This window comes from Carcharhinus amblyrhynchos, chromosome 2 (genome assembly GCF_965287045.1).
Source record: "Carcharhinus amblyrhynchos chromosome 2, sCarAmb.v2.hapA, whole genome shotgun sequence".
In the NCBI taxonomy this organism is placed as follows: Eukaryota; Metazoa; Chordata; class Chondrichthyes; order Carcharhiniformes; family Carcharhinidae; genus Carcharhinus; species Carcharhinus amblyrhynchos.
This window is the reverse complement of record NC_137325.1, coordinates 138,162,268-138,180,785: the sequence shown is the minus strand read 5'-3', so window position 1 is coordinate 138,180,785 and position 18,518 is coordinate 138,162,268. Positions and strand designations below refer to the sequence as shown.

General features: G+C 44.3%; 1 protein-coding gene across 1 annotated transcript in view; it reads left to right on the top strand.

The window, feature by feature from the left end:
- The window catches only part of ttc21a (tetratricopeptide repeat domain 21A), a 104,166-nt gene that overhangs the window by 37,115 nt on the left and 48,533 nt on the right, over positions 1–18,518 (top strand). The window contains exons 9-13 of the mRNA XM_080213284.1: positions 4,672–4,770; positions 5,397–5,589; positions 9,922–10,019; positions 14,148–14,348; positions 16,648–16,777. Of these exons, the coding sequence (XP_080069410.1) occupies positions 4,672–4,770; positions 5,397–5,589; positions 9,922–10,019; positions 14,148–14,348; positions 16,648–16,777 (721 nt within the window). The remainder of the gene's footprint in view (positions 1–4,671; positions 4,771–5,396; positions 5,590–9,921; positions 10,020–14,147; positions 14,349–16,647; positions 16,778–18,518) is intronic.

Genomic DNA, 18,518 nt, shown 5'->3' with positions numbered 1-18,518 from the left:
CAAAGTTTGAGGAGAACCTAAATTACTAAACATCCATTTAGCAGAGGTGTTGAAGGGAGAAGCCAACCTGTTAACTTCTGTTTGTTAACAGTATATTGCCATGTCACTTAATAACTGATGGGCTTTGGCACTGTTTTGTCTGATAAAAGAAATAAGGGAAACTGAAACAAAAACAGAACATGCTGGAAAATCTCAGCAGGTCTGACAGCATCAGTGGAGAGAGAATAGAGCCAGGGTTTCGAGTCTGGATGACCGTTCATCAGAGGGAACCTGAGTTTGGGTGCCTGGCTGACAACATTGCATTTCTCAGAAAGAACTGAGATTGTCCATCTATGGATATTTTGGCATGACCCTGGCCAAGCTGTTCCAGTCCAGCTATAAGCTGGCATCTACCTGGCAAAATTGACGTGGTATGCCCTGTCTACAAAGACAGGACAAATCCAACCCAGCCAATTTGACCCCATTAGTCTAATTCCGATCATCAGTAAAGTGATGGCAGGGGTGATTGACAGTGCTATCAAGCAGCACCAGCTTAACAATAACCTGCCCAGTGATGCCCAGTTTGGGTTTTGCCAGGATCACTCAGCTCCTGACCTCATTATCCCCTTGGGTCAAACATGGACAAACAGGTTGAATTCCAGAGGTAGGTGAGAGTGACAGCCCTTGACATCAAGGTAGCATTTGACTGAGTGTGGCATCAAGGAGTCCCAACAAAACTGGAATCAACGGGAATCAGAGAGAAAACTCTCCGCTGGTTGGAGCATACCTGGCACAAAGGAAGATGGTTGTTGTTGTTGGAGGTTAATCATCTCAGCTCCAAGACATCACTGCGGGAGTCCCTCAGTAAGAAATCTCACAACATCAGGTTAAAGTCCAAAGAGGTTTATCTGAAATTACGAGCTTTCAGAGCTTGATTACATGGAAAGACTCACATCCCAACCATTATCTTGCAATAATGTCTCTGTCTATATGTGCTGTGTTTGTGAACCTACCTCGCCACTCACCTGATTAAGGAGCAGTGCTCCGAAAGCTCGTGATTCCAAATAAACCTGTTGGACTTTCTGGTGTTGTGAGGCTTTTTACTGAGCTTACCCCAGTCCAATGCTGGCATCTCCACATTAGGATTTCCTCAGGGTAGTGTCCTAGGCCCAACCATCTTTAGCTGCTTCATCAATGACTTTTCTTCCAACTTAAGCTCAGAAGTGGGGATGTTTGCTGATGGTTGCACAAAGTTCAACACCATTTTCAACTCATCAGTCCATGTCCAGGTTTGGGCTGACAGTAGCAAGTAACACTAACACCTCAGAAGTACCGAGCAATGACCATCTCAACTAGGGAGAATCTAATCATTGCCGCTTTACATTCACTGACATTACCATCGCTGAATCCCATCCGATAAATATCCTGGCCCGTATAAATATGGTCGCTACAAGAGCAGGTCAAAGGAATCCTACAGTGAATAAGTCATCTCCTAAGTCCCCAAAGCTTATCTGTCTACAAAGCATAAGGCTGGAATGTAATGCTATACTCTCCCCTGTTCAAGCTTCAACAACACTCAAGAAGCTTGATGCCACTATGGTCAAAGCTTGATTGGCACCTCATCCCTCCACCACTGATGAACTCAGCCGTGTGCACCATCTGCAAGATGCACTGCAAAACACACCTCTTAGACAATACCTTCCAACGCATGACCACCACCATTTAGAAGGACAAGGGCAGCAGATACCTGGGAACACCGCCACCACCTGAAAGTTCCCCTCCAAGACACTCACCATCCTGACTTGGAAATATATCGGCCACTCCTCCACTGCCACTGGGTCAAAATACTGAAACTTCCTTCTTAATAGCGTTGTGGGTGTACTTAAACCACACGGACTGCAGCAGCTCAAGAAAGCAGCTCACTACCACCTTCTCAGGGGCAATTAGGGATGGGCAATAAATGCTGTATTAGCCAGCGATGCCCACATCCCGTGAGGAAATAAAAGAATGGGCAAAAGTTTTGTTGGTTTAACTCGTGTCTCCAATGACAAATGTGATAAATTGTTGCTATTGATTGATTCTTTGCCAGGATCAGTGGTCTCATTGTTTTTCCTCTAAAAAGCAGCCAGCCACAAGAAAGAGCTCTAAACTCCTAACATGGAGCAGCATTGTTAGAGCTGAAATGAGAGTAATAGACACCAATCTTGTTGCCCCATGTAATCCACCCCAAACCCATAGGTGACTCCATTCATTAATAGCTAATGCAGGGGCAAACCAACACTCATGCCGCCCATTGCATCAACCAAACAGCAAGAGCTGTGGAGAGGAACAATATGGCCTATGTTTCCAATGGGGCCACAGTGGAAAGTGGCTTCAGTGTTCAAAAATCAGAGGTTCCATTCTTCAGATCAGGAGGAGAAAGCAAGCTGGTATTTTTGGTTAAAGAACAAGGAGACTTAGGAAAATAGTCAAAGGTTTGGAGAGACCTTTGCAAACTCTTCACTCCTTCTATCCTTTAGGCTATAACCTCAGTGCTCACCCCGTGAAGATGTATAAAGGATAGGTGTCATAAGGAGGCTTGTGAGGAAAGTCACTCACTGTTCATGGTGGATTGGCTGGAATCTGCCTGATCTGGAGGGAGCAGGTTTAAGGAAGGACTGGGAAGGTATTCCAGCCCCCCCCGAAATTTTCCAGGAGTTGGTCCGTTCAGGGATCTGCAGGGAAACTTTATAATATCTCACAATTTTCAGCCCAGCGTGCTTTCAAAGTGTGGAGGGTGGCACGGTGGCACAGTGGTTAGCACCACTGCCTCACAGCACCAGGGACCCAGGTTCGATTCCTGGCTTGGATCACTGTCCATGTGGAGAGTACACATTCTCCCCATGCCTGTGTGGGTTTCCTCCAGGTGCTCCGGTTTCCCCCCACAGTCTGAAAGACGTGCTGGTTAGGTGGATTGACCCGAACAGACGCCATAGTATGGCAAGTAGGGGAATTTCATAGTAACAGTGTTAAGGTAAGCCTTACTTGTGATTAAGAAGTAAAAACATTAAAAAACTTTAAACTTGATGTCAGAGGAAAGGTAGGGAGCAGCTGCAGGTTCATTGTGTGGCAAGGGACCAAAGAGCAAGATCGGCATGACATCTGCAATGCCCCCTCCTCCACCGCTAACCTCACTTCCCTGCTTCCACTTGTAAGGGTCCTGGCAACTCCTCACTTTACATCAACCACTCAGCAAGCATCGAGAAGGGTCATTATTTTATGTTGTTACGTGCTGTACACAAACCAGAAAATGCTGTTCAGGGAAAGCATCATGGTCAAGGTCCGTTACTTCTGTGGTTAGATTGTTCTGTTTTTAGTGCTGTAATATAAGGTGAAAAAAATAGTTAATTCATAATTGCACAGGCCAATGCTGGAGAAGATGGTTTTAGCCACTGTGATACAGATGTGAGAGATTGGCTAATGTCATGGTTGGATGGGAACTTTTCTGTGAGTGTCTTGGTATTGTTTGCAGAAGTGGCACATTTGGCTATTTCCTGACTCGCTTCTTGGGTTTTTGGTTAAGATCAAGCCCAAGATGGAATGCAATACCTCATCTTGTCAGATTGGATCTTGTTTGTCTGTCTCGAGGGGACCTTGAGTTGGATTCAATTGGATTTTGAATTTGGTTTTTGGAGCAAGCAAGGAATGGATGTTGCCTGGTTCATTTTGAGAATTGGCTTCCCTTCATTTACTTGTTCCAGCCTCCTGGTGGCATCTCTCCTTGTGCCCTGTGCATCATGCAGGAGTGATCAACCAAAAGTACAAGCTTCCTCCTCAGGTCTCCACATCATGGGTACTAATGCAAAGCCAATTTGGTTCACTCCTGTGTGGCATTAGGATACATGTAAGTGCACTGGACACAACAAAGGCTGTAGAATTTAATAACACCCCAGCTGCAGTATGCAGCAGAGCTAGCCAAGCTGTTCCAGTATAGCTAGAATGCTGGTATCCATCCATTACTGAAATAGTTGCCCAGGTTTGTCCTAGACACATAATTCAGAAGACATACAAGGCAGCCAATTGCTGTCCTTTCAGCCTCCGACTAATCATCAATAATCCGATGGACACAGTCATCAAAAACTTCATCGACGGTCTCCTACATGCCACTTTAGGTTCTACCAGAACTCAGCTCTAAATTTCATTACACGGTGGCACAGTGGTTAGCACTGCTGCCTCACAGCTGTAGGGACCCGGGTTTTATTCTCGGCTTGGGTGACTGTGTGGAGTTTGCACCTTCTCCCCGTGCCTGCATGGGTTTCCACCAGTGCTCTGGTTTCCTCCCACAGTCCGAAAGACATATTGGTTAGGTGCATTGACCTTGCTAAATTCTCCCTCAGTATACCCGAACAGGTGCCAGAGTGTATCAACTTGACGGTTTTCACAGTAATTTCACTGCAGTGTTAATGTAAGCCTACTTGTGACAATAGTAAATAAACCTTAAACTTTAATCCATATAAGAACACAAGAGGTGAATGCCACTGGAGAGGCATCATTTGATCCGGTGTGAGATCTTTTCTGGGCAAAACTAAAGTTGGGGTTGGACAATGGTAGGTGCCATCAAATGGAAAACCCCCAAAGTTTTGGGAGACAAATAGTTCTCTGAACATGAGGGATCATCATTTATACATTTTTACAATTTATTTATTAACATAGGCTGACAATTACGTGAAACAGTTGATTAGCGCCTTGGAGAAAAGAGAACCTCAAAATCCCAAGCTTTATCTGTCTGTTGCTGTTTTATTAAGCAGGATGGTAAGTAAAACAATATTTCACATTTTGGCCATTTGGTCTTAACTACTATAAAGAATTGGAGTGAAAGCCTAGCAAGGGTAAATTCTAATTTTAATTTTGATATCGTGAGAATTCTGTCTTTGTACGTCTTTATGTCTTTATAAAGCCATAGAATGGTACAGCCCAAATGAAGACCATTGTGTCTGTGCTGTTTCTTTCAAAGACCTTTCCACTCAGTCCCTTTCTCTCCTCTTCTTTCACTGAAGTGGGTGGCATGGTAGCACAGTGGTTAGCACTGCTGCCTTGCAGTGCCAGGGACCTGGGTTCAATTCCCAGCTTGGGTCACAGTCTGTGCAGAGTCTGCTTGTTTTCTCTTATCTGTGTGGGTTTCCTCTGGATGCTCTGGTTTCCTTCCACAGTCTGAAAGACGCGCTGGTTAGCTACATTGGCCATGCTAAATTCTCCCTCAGTGTACTCGAAATGGTGCCAGATTGTGGCGACTAAGGGATTTTCACATTAACTACAATGCAGTGTTAATGGAAGTCTATTTGTGACACTAACAGATAAACTTTAAATATCCAATTTCCTTTTGAATGTTATATTTGCTGATGGAGATTTGACGTATTGTATTTTTATAACTTTGACAGTGTGGCAGGAACCCGAACATTCTGGATCAGACGTACGGTCTGGTGGAGCGCTCACTGTACATGGTCCCCACAGATGCACAGATTGCAACGGAGTTGGGTTCCCAGCTGGTTCTCCAGGATAAACTGCGGGAAGCTGTGAAACAGTACATGAATGCAATAAAACTGAAGGAAACCAACATGCTGGCACTGACAGGTGGGCAAGCTGGAAACTTGCTGAAAACTCTGGGGTTAGATGCAGCATGTGTCTGATGTGGTTACTAGTTACAGGATAGATTGAACAGGGTCTGATATGGTTACTTAGTTACAGGATAGATTGAACAGGGTCTGATATGGTTACCAGTTACAGGATAGATTGAACAGGGTCTGACATGGTTACTAGTTACAGGATAGATTGAACAGGGTCTGATATGGTTACCAGTTACAGGATAGATTGAACAGGGTCTGATATGGTTACTAGTTACAGGATAGATCGAACAGGGTCTGACATGGTTACCAGTTACAGGATAGATTGAACAGATTCTGATATGGTTATCAGTTACAGGATAGATTGAACAGGGTCTGACATGGTTACCAGTTACAGGATAGATTGAACAGATTCTGATATGGTTATCAGTTACAGGATAGATTGAACAGAGTCTGATATGGTTACTAGTTACAGGATAGATCAAACAGGGTCTGACATGGTTACCAGTTACAGGATAGATTGAACAGATTCTGGTATGGTTATCAGTTACAGGATAGATTGAACAGGGTCTGATATGCTTCCCAGTTACAGGATAGATTGAACAGGGTCTGATATGGTTACTAGTTACAGGATAGATTGAACAGGGTCTGACATGGTTACCAGTTACAGGATAGATTGAACAGAGTCTGATATGGTTACTAGTTACAGGATAGATTGAACAGAGTCTGATATGCTTCCCAGTTACAGGATAGATTGAACAGAGTCTGATATGGTTACTAGTTACAGGATAGATTGAACAGAGTCTGATATGGTTACCAGTTACAGGATAGATTGAACAGAGTCTGATATGGTTACTCGTTACAGGATAGATTGAACAGAGTCTGATATGGTTACCAGTTACAGGATAGATTGAACAGAGTCTGATATGGTTACCAGTTACAGGATAGATTGAACAGGGTCTGATATGGTTACTAGTTACAGGATAGATTGAACAGGGTCTGATATGGTTACTAGTTACAGGATAGATTGAACAGGGTCTGATATGGTTTCCAGTTACAGGATAGATTGAACAGGGTCTGATATGGTTACTAGTTACAGGATAGATTGAACAGGGTCTGATATGGTTACTAGTTACAGGGTAGATTGAACAGGGTCTGATATAGTTACTAGTTACAGGATAGATTGAACAGGGTCTGACATGGTTACCAGTTACAGGATAGATTGAACAGAGTCTGATGTGGTTACCAGTTACAGGATAGATTGAACAGGGTCTGATATGGTTACCAGGTACAGGATAGATTGAATAGGAATAACATGTAAAGATAAGCCAATTTGGGCACAGTGGAAAATCCTCCTCTAATCCCGTTTGAACAATAGATGTCTCATATTTCAACCACACAGTCGAATGAATCAGATTGTGGGTTTAGAGAGATGCATGAAAGTAGACATGAATGAGCTGATCAGAAATTTCCAGACATCGTAGCTTTGGGCCTGGAAGTTTGGAAGGTTCCATGTCCGGAAAGATAAACATATAAGATAGAATCACAGACTCCCTTCAGTGCAGAAGGAGGCCATTCAGCCCATTGAGCCTGCACTGATAACAATCCTACCCAGACCCTATCCCCCTAACCTCACATATTTACTCCACTAATCCCCCTAACCTATTAATCCCAGGTCACGAAAGAACAATTTAGCGTGGCTAATGTACCTAACCCATACATCTTTGGACTGTGGGAGGAAATTGGAGCAGCCAGAGGAAACCCACACGGACATGGGGAGAATGTGCAGACTCCACACAGACAGTGACCGAGCCAGGAATCGAACCTGGATCCCTGGCGCTGTGAGGCAGCAGTGCTAACAATTGTGCCACAGTGATGCCCAATGGCCATTGTAGACATTTGCATGAACATGCCCATCCCAAATTTCTCCATCTGTTATTTTAACTAGAGTGTTATCTCATTTATTTGAAATACATTAGCACTCTGATGAGATAGTGAGGAAAGCTATTCTATATGCATCAACATTCCTCAAGTCACGTGACTGAAATCTCTACTTTTAAGTTGTTTCGTAGAATGTAATCACTCAGTTTCTCACGTTCCCTCAGCTGTTACATCACCAGGGTGATGAGAAACTGAGAAAAGAAGGCTGAGAAAGAACAAGCTTGTGTTTAATGTACACAAGAACACAAGAAATAACAGTATGAGTTTACTCTGCCATTCAGTACAATCATGGCTGATCCTTTAGCCCAACATCACACTCCAGCTCACTCCCCATACTCCTTGACATCTTTGGAGATCTTTGGCAGTGGGAATCCCACCTTCACTAATCATCTCCCTAGTCAGTTCTGCCACCCCTTTGGCCCTGCCCCTTTGGCACTGCCCAATGCCCAGTGGGCAGTGCCAAAGGTGCATTGTTGGTTTGCCCCCAGGCAGTGCAGTTTTCGGTGCAGGTTCAATGGGCTGAATGGCCTCCTTTCCACACTGTAGGGATTCTATCATTTCTATGATGATGTAGATGGTTTCTTGCATTTAGATTTTGGTGAACAGCCAGAGTTGGGATCTGCAGGACTCCCAACAAGATTGCAGAATAGATTAGGCAACAACAAGAAGAAAATATTGTTGAAAATCTCACATAGAGAAATGCTGGAAATTCTCAGCAGGTCAGACAGCAGCTGTGGAGTTAACGCTTCAGGCCAAGGGCCTTCCATTCAGGGTGGAAATTCTGAGAGGTAGAAACGTTTAAATCTAATAAGGAACTGGGGAAAGGGGTGGGAAGTGTGGTGAAGAGGTCACATGCAGGGGAAGACCAAAGATAAATCAAGAAGTATGCATTTAGTGCGTCAACTTGGGTTTTAAAACCCAGTATACTGGAGTACTAAGGGATGAATGAGAAAATCATATAAAGGCCCGCAGTCTTTTGCTGCAGAAAAAAAGTGCTTTTGTGACGACCAGTAAGTCAGAACTTCAACATATTTGCATTTCAGAAAGATAAACATTAGGCAGAAAATACAGCTCGATCACAAGGTTTTTCAATGGTCTGGGTTTAGTCAGAATAAAACCTTTTTATTCATTCATGGATATGGGCATGGCTGGCAAGGCCAGCATTTATTATCCAACCCTAATTGTCCTTGCAAAGGTGGTAGCGAGCCACTTCCTGAAGGGCTGCAGTCCCTGTGATGGAAGTACATTCACCATGCTGTTAGGGAGGGAGTTTCAGGTGGTGGACACAGTGACACTGAAGGAACGGATATAGAGTTCCAAATGAGAATGGTATTCTGTCGTTTCAATCGAGGCATTTAAGAGGGCATTGGATGATTACTTGAATATATATAATGTGCAGTAATATGGGCAAAAGGCAGGGGAATGGCACTAAGTCATTATGTTCCTTTGACAAGCCGATAAGACATGATGGGCCAAATAGCCTCCTTCTGTGCTGTAATTTCCTTTTGAAAGCTATTGCCGAAATTGTAGCCACCACCCTATAAGTATAACTACTCCTTACCCACACAAGTTTTTTCTTGTATTGTCTCAAGCTTTTTGCCAGTTAGGTTAAGTTTGTGCCCTCAGTCTTTGGAAACAGTTTCTCTTTATTTGCTTAAACCTTTTGTAATTATTGACCTTCTAAGAACAAACTCAGCATCTCTCATCTGGCCATGTAGCTGAAGTCCCAGATCCCTGGAACCATTCTAGTAAGTATTTCACATATCCTCCCCAAAGCCTTCAGCCCCTTTTTCAAAGTGTGGTGCCCCGAGTTTGGGTCACTGTCTGTGTGGAGTCTGCACTTTCTCCCTGTGTCAACATGGGTTTCCTCCAGGTGCTCCGGTTTCCTCCCACAGTCCAAAAGACGTGCTGGCTAGGTGCATTGGCCATGTTAAATGCTCCCTCAGTGTACCCGAACAGGCGCCAGAGTGTGGTGACAAGGGGATTTTCAGAGTAACTTTATTGCAGTGTTAATGTAACCTACTTTTGGCAATAATAATAAATAAATAACAATGTTGTGATTCTGTGCGTAACTTGGCGAGGAGCTTGCAGGTGGGTGTTTTATCACCAGGCTGTCGCAGGAGTTCTGGTGAGTTGCTGTATCTTGCAAGTGATACAACATTGTGCGCCAGGATGCTGCATGGTGTTGAGTTGCTTTAGTGTTGTTGGAGTTACACTCACCCAGGCAAGTGGGGAGTCATTTTCTGATTTTAAAAAAAAGGAGCTTTTATTTTACTATGAATATACAGATATGCAGTTGACTATTTCTTTATGTTTTCAATAACTCACACAAAGAAACAGCCCCAAATGTTTCCCAAAGATTGTGTAACTGGATGATATGAAAACAGTGTGTTGTCTTCAGGGAAAATTCGAGCAGAGATCCTGCTTGGGCAGTTAGAAGATGCAGAACAACAGCTGGAGCTCCTGAAAGAAATGCAAGGGCTCATTGGAACATCGGCGGTAAGGAATAGAATTTGCTCTGTTGTTGGAATATAATCAGATAAGGCTTCATGCTAACTCAGCTTTTAAACTTCCTTTCAAAAGTGAGAGCCTGCCAAAATCCATTCCTTTCTTTAAAATTGTGAAATATGAATTGGCAGACAACTTTCAAAACAAGTTCACAGAATGGCATACAGACTTCAGTCAGGCCTTTGACAAGTTCCCTCATGGCAGATTGATGTAGAAGGTGAAGCCACATGGGATCAGAGGTGAGCTGGCAAAATGGATACAGAACTCACTCAATCAGAGAAGACAGAGAATAGCAGCGGAAGGGCACATTTCTGAATGGAGGGCTGTGACAAGTGGCATTCCTCAGGGATCAGTGCTAGGACTTTTGCTGTTTGTAATATTTATAATTGATTTGGAGGAAAATCTGGATTGGTTAGTAAGTTTACAGACGACACAAAGGTTGGTGGGTTTGCAGATAGCTATGAGGACCATCAGAGGATATAGGAGGATATAGATGGGTTGGAGATTTGGGCGGAGAGATGGCAGATGGAACTTAATCAGGACAAATGTGAGGTAATGCATTTTGGAAGGTTGAGTACAGATAGGAAATATACAGTAAATGGCAGAACCCGTAAGAATATTGATAGGCAAAGAGGTCTGGGTGTACAGGTACACACGTCACTGAGAGTGACAAGGCAGGTGGAGAAGGCAGTCAAGAAGTCATACAGCATGCTTGACTTCATCAGCCAGGGCATTGAGTTTAAAAAATAGCAAGTCATGTTGCAACTTTATAGAACCTTAGTTAGGTCACACTTGGAATATTGAGCCCAATTTTACCATTGCGTTAGGCACAGAAGTGTGATAAAGTTGGATGTGAGGCCATTAACACAATCCGCACTCACGTCAGTGCAGACGCCCACTATACCAAGGCTTGGAAATGGCCGCGATCTGATTCGTGCCCGAAACGGGCACAACAGTGATTTAAATGTATTTGCATGCATTTAAATTGAATTAATGAACTTCCCCCCCAACTTTATCAGCATTTCCCCCTTTGCCACTGCATTCGTCAGAATCAGGCCAAAATGCAACTGCTAAATAAAAGTCCAGCTGCTGAAAAGATGGGTTCAACACTTCCAACGGCTCTCTGACTCAGATCAGTGATGGAGGCGAGCCAGATCATTCTGTGACGGGGGGGGGAGGAGGGAGGCCTGATCATTGCCTGGTTGGGGGGTTGGGGGGGAGGAAGAAGGCAGGCCAGATCATTCTCTGGAGGGGAGGGGGATTGTGAGGGAGGAGGAGGAGGCGGGTCAGATGTACCTCGGGGGTGGGGGGGAGGGGAAGGGGAGTGAGGCCAGATCATGCTCTCGGGGGGGGCCATCGCTCCTGCTTTTCACTCCCGGGCTGCCCTCTGCGGCCGCAAGCGATCTGACACGGAGCGCACTTTTTCAATTTTTTTTCTAACTGCACAAATGCAGTTCAGAGCTCTGATCGTTTCGGGAGCGCTAAGCCCTGCCCACAGCGCAATTCAAACCCGCGATTTTTTTTCAGGCTAAGTGCATATGGGGCGCTTGAGAGCAGATTTTCAAGTCAAATCTGAATTGTGCCCAGATTCAGCACTTAGAATGAAAATGGTAAAATCGGGCCCATAGTGTTCAATGCTAGCCGCCACACTACCAGGAGGATGTGGGGGCTTTGGAGAGAGTACAGAAAAGATTTACCAGGATGTTACCCGGTATGGAGGGCATTAGCTATGAGGAGAGGTTGGAGAAACTTGGTTTGTTCCCACTGGAATGACAGAGGTTGAGGGGCGACCTGATAGAAGTCTACAAGATTATGAGGTGCATGGACAGAGTGGATAGTCAGAAGCTTATTCCCAGGGTGGAAGAGTCAGCTATTCGGGGGCACAGGTTTAAGGTGCAAGGGGCAAGGTTTAAAGGAGATGTACGAGGCAGTGTTTTTACACACAGAGTGGTGGATGCCTGGGACTCGCTGCCGGGGGAGGTAGTGGAAGCAGATACAATAGTGACTTTTAAGGGGCACCTTGACAAATACATGAATAAGATGGGAATAGGGGATATGGTCCCCGGAAGGGTAGGGGGTTTTAGTTAAGTCAGGCAGCATGGTCGGTGCAGGCTTAGAGGGCCGAAGGGCAATTCCTGTGCTGTAATTTTCTTTGCTGTTTGTTCTTCTCGAGACTCATTTCTCAGTCTCAATGCCACTTTTAGTTAAAAATTAAAAATTCTTGGCAGTATTTCCTAATGTCAAAGCTGGTGCAATCCATTACAGGTAGCCAATTCGCTGTAAGCCTGTTTCACATTGCTGATGTGGATTAATTTTATCACTGTGCCCCTTTCTCCCCAAGACAACAAATATACAAGGAAATGAAATGGTGGCATGGTGGCATAGATGAGGTGGCACGATGGCACAGAGGTTAGCACTGCTGCCTCATAGCACCATGGACCCGGGTTCAGTTCCGGCCTCAGGTTGCTGTCCATGTGGAGTTTGCATGTTCATCCCATGTCTGCATGGGTTTTCTCCGGGTGCTCCGGTTTCCTTCCACAGTCCAAGGGTGTGCAGATTAGATAGATTGGCATGCTAAATTGCCTATTAGTTTTTTTTTATTTGTTCATGGGTCAGCATTTCTTGCCCTTTCGTAGTTGCCCAAGGGCAGTTGAGAGTCAACCACATTGGTGAGGCTCTGGAGTCACATGTAGGTCAGACCAGGTGAGCTTGGCAGATTTCCTTCCCTGAAGGACATTAGGGAACCAGATGGATTTTTCTGACAATTGACAATGGCTCACATGATTATCAGTAGATTCTTAATCCCAGATATTTTTATTGAATTCAAATTCCACCATCTGTTGTGGTGGGATTCGAACCCGAGTCCCCAGAACATGAGCTGAGTTTCTGGATTAATAGTCTGGCAATAATACCACTAGGCCATCGCTAGTGTCCCAAGATGTGTAGATTGGATGGATTAGCCATGGTAAATGTTTGGGGTTATGGAAATAGGGTGGGGGAGAGGGCCTGAGTAAGATGCTCTGTCAGAAAGAATTGGAGCAGACTCGATAGCTTCCTTCTGGATTGTAGGGAATTTTATGATTCCACACTATGACAGGGCTAAAAAGAAAATTGCTTTCTACACATGATTGCATTGCAAAAGAAATCCTATGATTTTTCTAAGAACATTCATTAGACCAAAATCTTCCCAATCACGTACTTTTCGGTAAATCATTTTAAATTTATAAGAACATCAGACCATAAGATTTGGAGCAGTATTAGACTATTTGGCCCATTAGGCCTGCTCAGCCATTTGATCAGGACTGATAAATTTCTCAACTCCATTCTCCCACTTTTCCCTATAACCTTTAGTCCCCTTTACCAATCAAGAAGCTTTCTATCTCTGTCTTAGATACACTCAATGACCCGCCCTCCACAGCCTTCTGTGGCAATAAGTTCCACAGATTCACCACCCTCTGGCTGAAGAAATTCCTCCACATCTAATAGGGTGTCCCTTTATTCTGAGGCTGTGCCCTTGGATCCTCATTGTGAATGCTAATGGAAGTTTCTTACCCAACTCCGCTCTATCCAGGCCTTTCAGTATTCAGTATTATCAGAAATAGCCAATAAAAGCCTTAATTCATTAGTATTGTCAGATGAAATGTCTATTTACAAAAGTAGTCCTGAAATTCCCAAATTGTCTTTTTTTGTGTAGAAATGAGCATTATTTTGGGCTAAGCATGTGAAACAGGAAAATGGCTGGCAGAGCTTTCCATTACAAGATAAATCAGACACCAACTCTTGCTTGCGTACATTTATAATTAAATTCTCAAATTCAGAAGTTGCAGGCCACTGTGTGTATTTAAGACAGAGATAGATATGTTCTTGATTGGTAAGGGGATCAAAGGTTATGGGGAAAAGGCTGGAGAATGGGACTGAGAAACTTATCAGCCAAAATTGAATGGCTGAGCAGACTGGTTGGGCCAAATAGCCTAATTCTGCTCCTATATCTTATGGACTTAATACTGAAATGATTGTAACAGCATGAACGTGTGACACCTGCCCATTTGTTCTGCACTAAAGACAGCTGAAAATGTCAGGCTGGTGTTTTTGAGAAATTGAAACTATATTTTCTTAAAGGAGCTGGCCTATCTTCAAGCATTGTTAGCTGTCGATAAAGGTAAAGAGCCAAAGGTGATCATCAAGTTCCTGAACCGGGCTGTGGATATTCACTTCACTTCTTTGGACGATCTTCCTCTGGGCCTGGAGTACTATGAGAAGCTCAACCCTGAGTTCCTGCTTGATATTGTCAAGAAACTTCTGGCCCTCTGTCCAGATCAGGTGAGTGCCAGCAACAACAACAACTACTTGCATTTACACAGCGCTTTCAATGCACCAAATGGATCCCAGGTGCTTTGTTATCGATCAAAATCTGACATGAGCCACATAAGCAGATATTAGGGTTGGTGGCCAAGAGCCTGACCAAACCTGATCCTTAGGTTTTAAAGGATATCCAGAAGGAGGAGTGAGGTGGAGAGTTGGAGGGGTTTAAGAAAGAAATCCAGAGCTTTGGGCCCAGGCAGCTGGAGGCGTGGCTGTTAATAATGGAACGATTAAAATTGCGAGAGAGCAACATTGGAGGGGCACAGAGATCTTTTGGCGTGTGGGGCTGGATGGAAGGGGCAAGTTCATGAAGGGATTGAAAGACAAAGATGAGAATTTTAAAACCAAAGCATTGCTCAAGATAACCACAAATAGTTGTTAATAATTCTTTCAGATGAAATATTAACCTGAGGCCCTCTCTGCTATTTAAATGGATATAAAAGAGCGTACGGCACTAGTTTGAAGAAGAGCAGGTATCTGGTCAATATTTATCCCTCAATCCACACCACAAAGAAACAAATTATCTGGCCATTATCACATTGTAGTTTGTGGAATCTTGCTATGCATAAACTGGCTGCTGCATTTCCTACATTACAATTTCAAAAGTACTTCATTGTAAAGCACTTTGAGATGTCAAGTGATCATGAAAAGGACTGTATAAATGCAAGTCTTTTTTTCTTCAATTCTTGCTTAGCTGTTAAGTGTTTACTTTCTCATAGAGTTAGTGCAATCTTTATTTTAAGTAAAATTCCAACATCAGGGGCATGGATAGTATGAACACAAATAGTTTATTTTCCCCAGGGTAGGGGAATTGAAAACTGGAGGGCATAGGCTTAAGGTGAGAGGGAAAAGATTTAAGAGGGAACTGAGGGATAACTTCTTCATGCAGAGGGTGTTGTGTATTTAGAATGAGCTGTCAGTGAAAGTGGTTGAGGCAGGTCCAATAGCAACATTTAAAAAGCATTTGGATAAGTGCATGGATAGGAAAGAATATGGGATATGGGCCAAACGCAGGTAACTGGGACTAGCTGCAAGGGCACCATGGTCAGCATGGACTAGTTGGGCCGAAGGGCCAGTTTCTGTGCTGTATTGCTCTGTGACTCAATGGCTGGAATTTTACCAGGCCACCCACCATAGGAATCTGGGTGGGCTAGTGGCGGACCGTGGAAAGGATTTTATGGTTTCGGGATGAGCGAGGCCATAAAATTCCGCCCAGTGACTCTATCAAATGTCATTGAGAAGGAGAAAGAGTTTGGAATGAGGAAGGACCATTCATCTACTCAACCTTCTTTCTCACCATGACCTGCATACGAACTATTATGCTTTCATGACAGAAATAAAGCTGACCGTTACAGTAGGATCAATTAGACAGAAACTGCTGTGCCTGTGTACTTGCAGTTAAAATACTCTGCTTCTCCAGAGGGTGCTCTAACAAGCTCGCTGATGATACCGAACTAGGAGCCACAGCAAGTGGTTACTCAACTTGTAACGATGTGCTACTGTCTATTATCTAAAAAGTATAAAAGATGCTCAACTGCCATTGTATAGTTGAGAAGGGGGTTGCCAGTACTGCGGAGTACCAGTGCTTCTCCCAAAGCTTTGTCCAAATAAAACTGTTGTTGAACCGGCAAGTCTGACTCTGAAGTGATGAATTTCCCACAACAGGGGGTATTCAAGGAATTGGTAGGGGGGTTGGGGGGTCCAGAGGTGGGTCGGGGAAGTCAGTACTATTATTAACCAGGAGTTAGAATGGTTTTAACCCTTCTCAACTGAATCCCAGTCAATGTGACTGATAAGCACAAGATGAACTGTTCTTTTGTGATGCATTTCAAGGGATAAATAGGCCAGGACTTTTGGGGATAAAGCTTCTGCTCTTCTTCAGAATAATGCGACGGGATCTTCTACGTCCACCTAAGCCGTGGCCAGGGTTTTGATGACTGGTGATGGTGCAGCACTCCCTCAGTGCTACACTGGAGTACCAGCTTCGGTTTTTGTACTCGAGAACCCAGAAGTATAAGAGTCAGAGTGTTCCAACTCTGCATTGTGCCCGATGTACAAATGATTGGTACCAGCCAGCCCGTAGAATGCCAGGAGCTTCCTCATTGGCAATGTACAAAGCTTATTTCAGTCACAATTCCTTATAAAGTTGTAGTCAAATCAAGTTTTGCAGTTTCATTTAAGGTCTGTATTTTGACAATAACGGGATCTAGAGTGCAAATATTACAATTGCTGACTATGTGGTCGTTTCTCTTTTTAGTCTACACTGCAAGGACAACCTCTTTCTCCTCTACTGAGGCAGTCTGCAATGATTCTGGAGCCAGTGGTTAAGGCAGCCCCTGGGATTAGGGAACTTCTGTACATTGTGGCCAGAATTAGGTACATGTCAGGTGAGGTAATTTTGGTTAGATTGTTCATTTTATTTCTTAATTCGTACTCAGGAAGTGGGCAAAAAACTCACATGCTGCCCATTCCTGCTGGCCCCAAAATCATTAAGAATAAACTGACTAGTATGAATTCGAGTGACCCTATCGGGCCACAGAGGGTGCTGGTGGTGAGGTCAATGGCAGAGTTTACATATAGCTCATCACTTGCAAGGGGATGCACCCTTCTCGATGGACTTTCAATTACATTGGGCCAAACCTAGCTGGGAAAAGATTGGTATGTTCATGCCACATAGTCCATGGTCTAATGGCCACGTTAGCTGTGGCCGCAAATAAGAACATAAGAAATAGGAGCAGGAATAGGCCATCTAGCCCTTCGAGCCTGCCCCGCCATTCAATAAGTTCATGGCTGATCTGAAGTGGATCAGTTCCACTTTCCCGCTCTCTCCCCATAACCCTTAATTCCCTTGTCTGTCAAAAACCTATCTACCCGTGTCTTAAATATATTTAGCAAGGTAGCCTCCACCACTTCAACGGGCAGAGAATTCCAGAGATTCACCACCCTTTGAGTGAAGAAGTTCCTCCTCAACTCCGTTCTAAACTGCCCCCCCTTATCTTGAGGCTGTGCCCTCTAGTCCTGCTATCCTTTTTAAGCAGGAAGAATCTCTCTACCTCTACCCTATCCATCCCCTTCATTATCTTATACGTCTCTATAAGATCCCCCCTCATCCTTCTAAACTCCAACAAGTACAGACCCAGTCTATTTAGTCTCTCTTCATAGCTCAACCCCTTCATCTCCGGTATCAGCCTAGTGAACCTCCTCTGCACTCCCTCCAAGGCCAAAATATCCTTGCGCAAGTGCAGTGGCCAAAACTGCACACAGTACTCCAGCTGCAGCCTCACCAGTGCCCTGTACAGTTGCAGCAAGACCTCCCTGCTTTTATATTCTATCCCCCTCGCTATAAAGGCCAACATCCCATTCGCCTTCTTGATCACCTGCTGCACCTGCAGACTGGGTTTTTGCAACTCATGCACAAGGACCCCCAGGTCCCTCTGCACCGTAGCATGCTGCAGCTTTGCGCCCTTTAAATAATAATTCCTCCTACTATTATTCTTGCCAAAGTGGATAACCTCACACTTGCTAACATTGTACTCCATCTGCCAGGTCCTCGCCCACTTGCTCAGCCTATCCAGATCCCTCTGCAGACTTTCCACACCCTCCGCACAATTTGCTTTTCCACTCATCTTTGTGTCATCAGCAAATTTTGACACCCTACACTCAGCCCCCTCCTCCAGATCATCTATATAAATGGTAAATAGCTGAGGCCCCAGCACCGATCCCTGCGGCACTCCACTAGTCACCAACTGCCAATCAGAATAGCACCCATTGATATCAACTCTCTGCCTCCTATTAGACAGCCAATCCTCTATCCACGCTAACACCTTACCCCCAACACTGTGCACCCTAACCTTCTGTAGCAACCTTTTGTGCAGCACCTTATCAAACGCCTTTTGAAAATTGAGAAACGTCACATCCACCGGTTCCCCTCTGTCTACCGCCATGAAATCCCTTCATGGCCTCTAAATCTTGCAAGAGATTGCCTTTAGAGGAGTAGCTCCAACAACACTCAAGAAGCTAGACACCAGCTAGTTCCCCTCCAAGTCACCCACCATCCTGACTTGGAAATATATCACTATTCCTTTGCAGTCGCTGGGTCAAAATCTTGGAATTCCCTCCCTTAAAGCA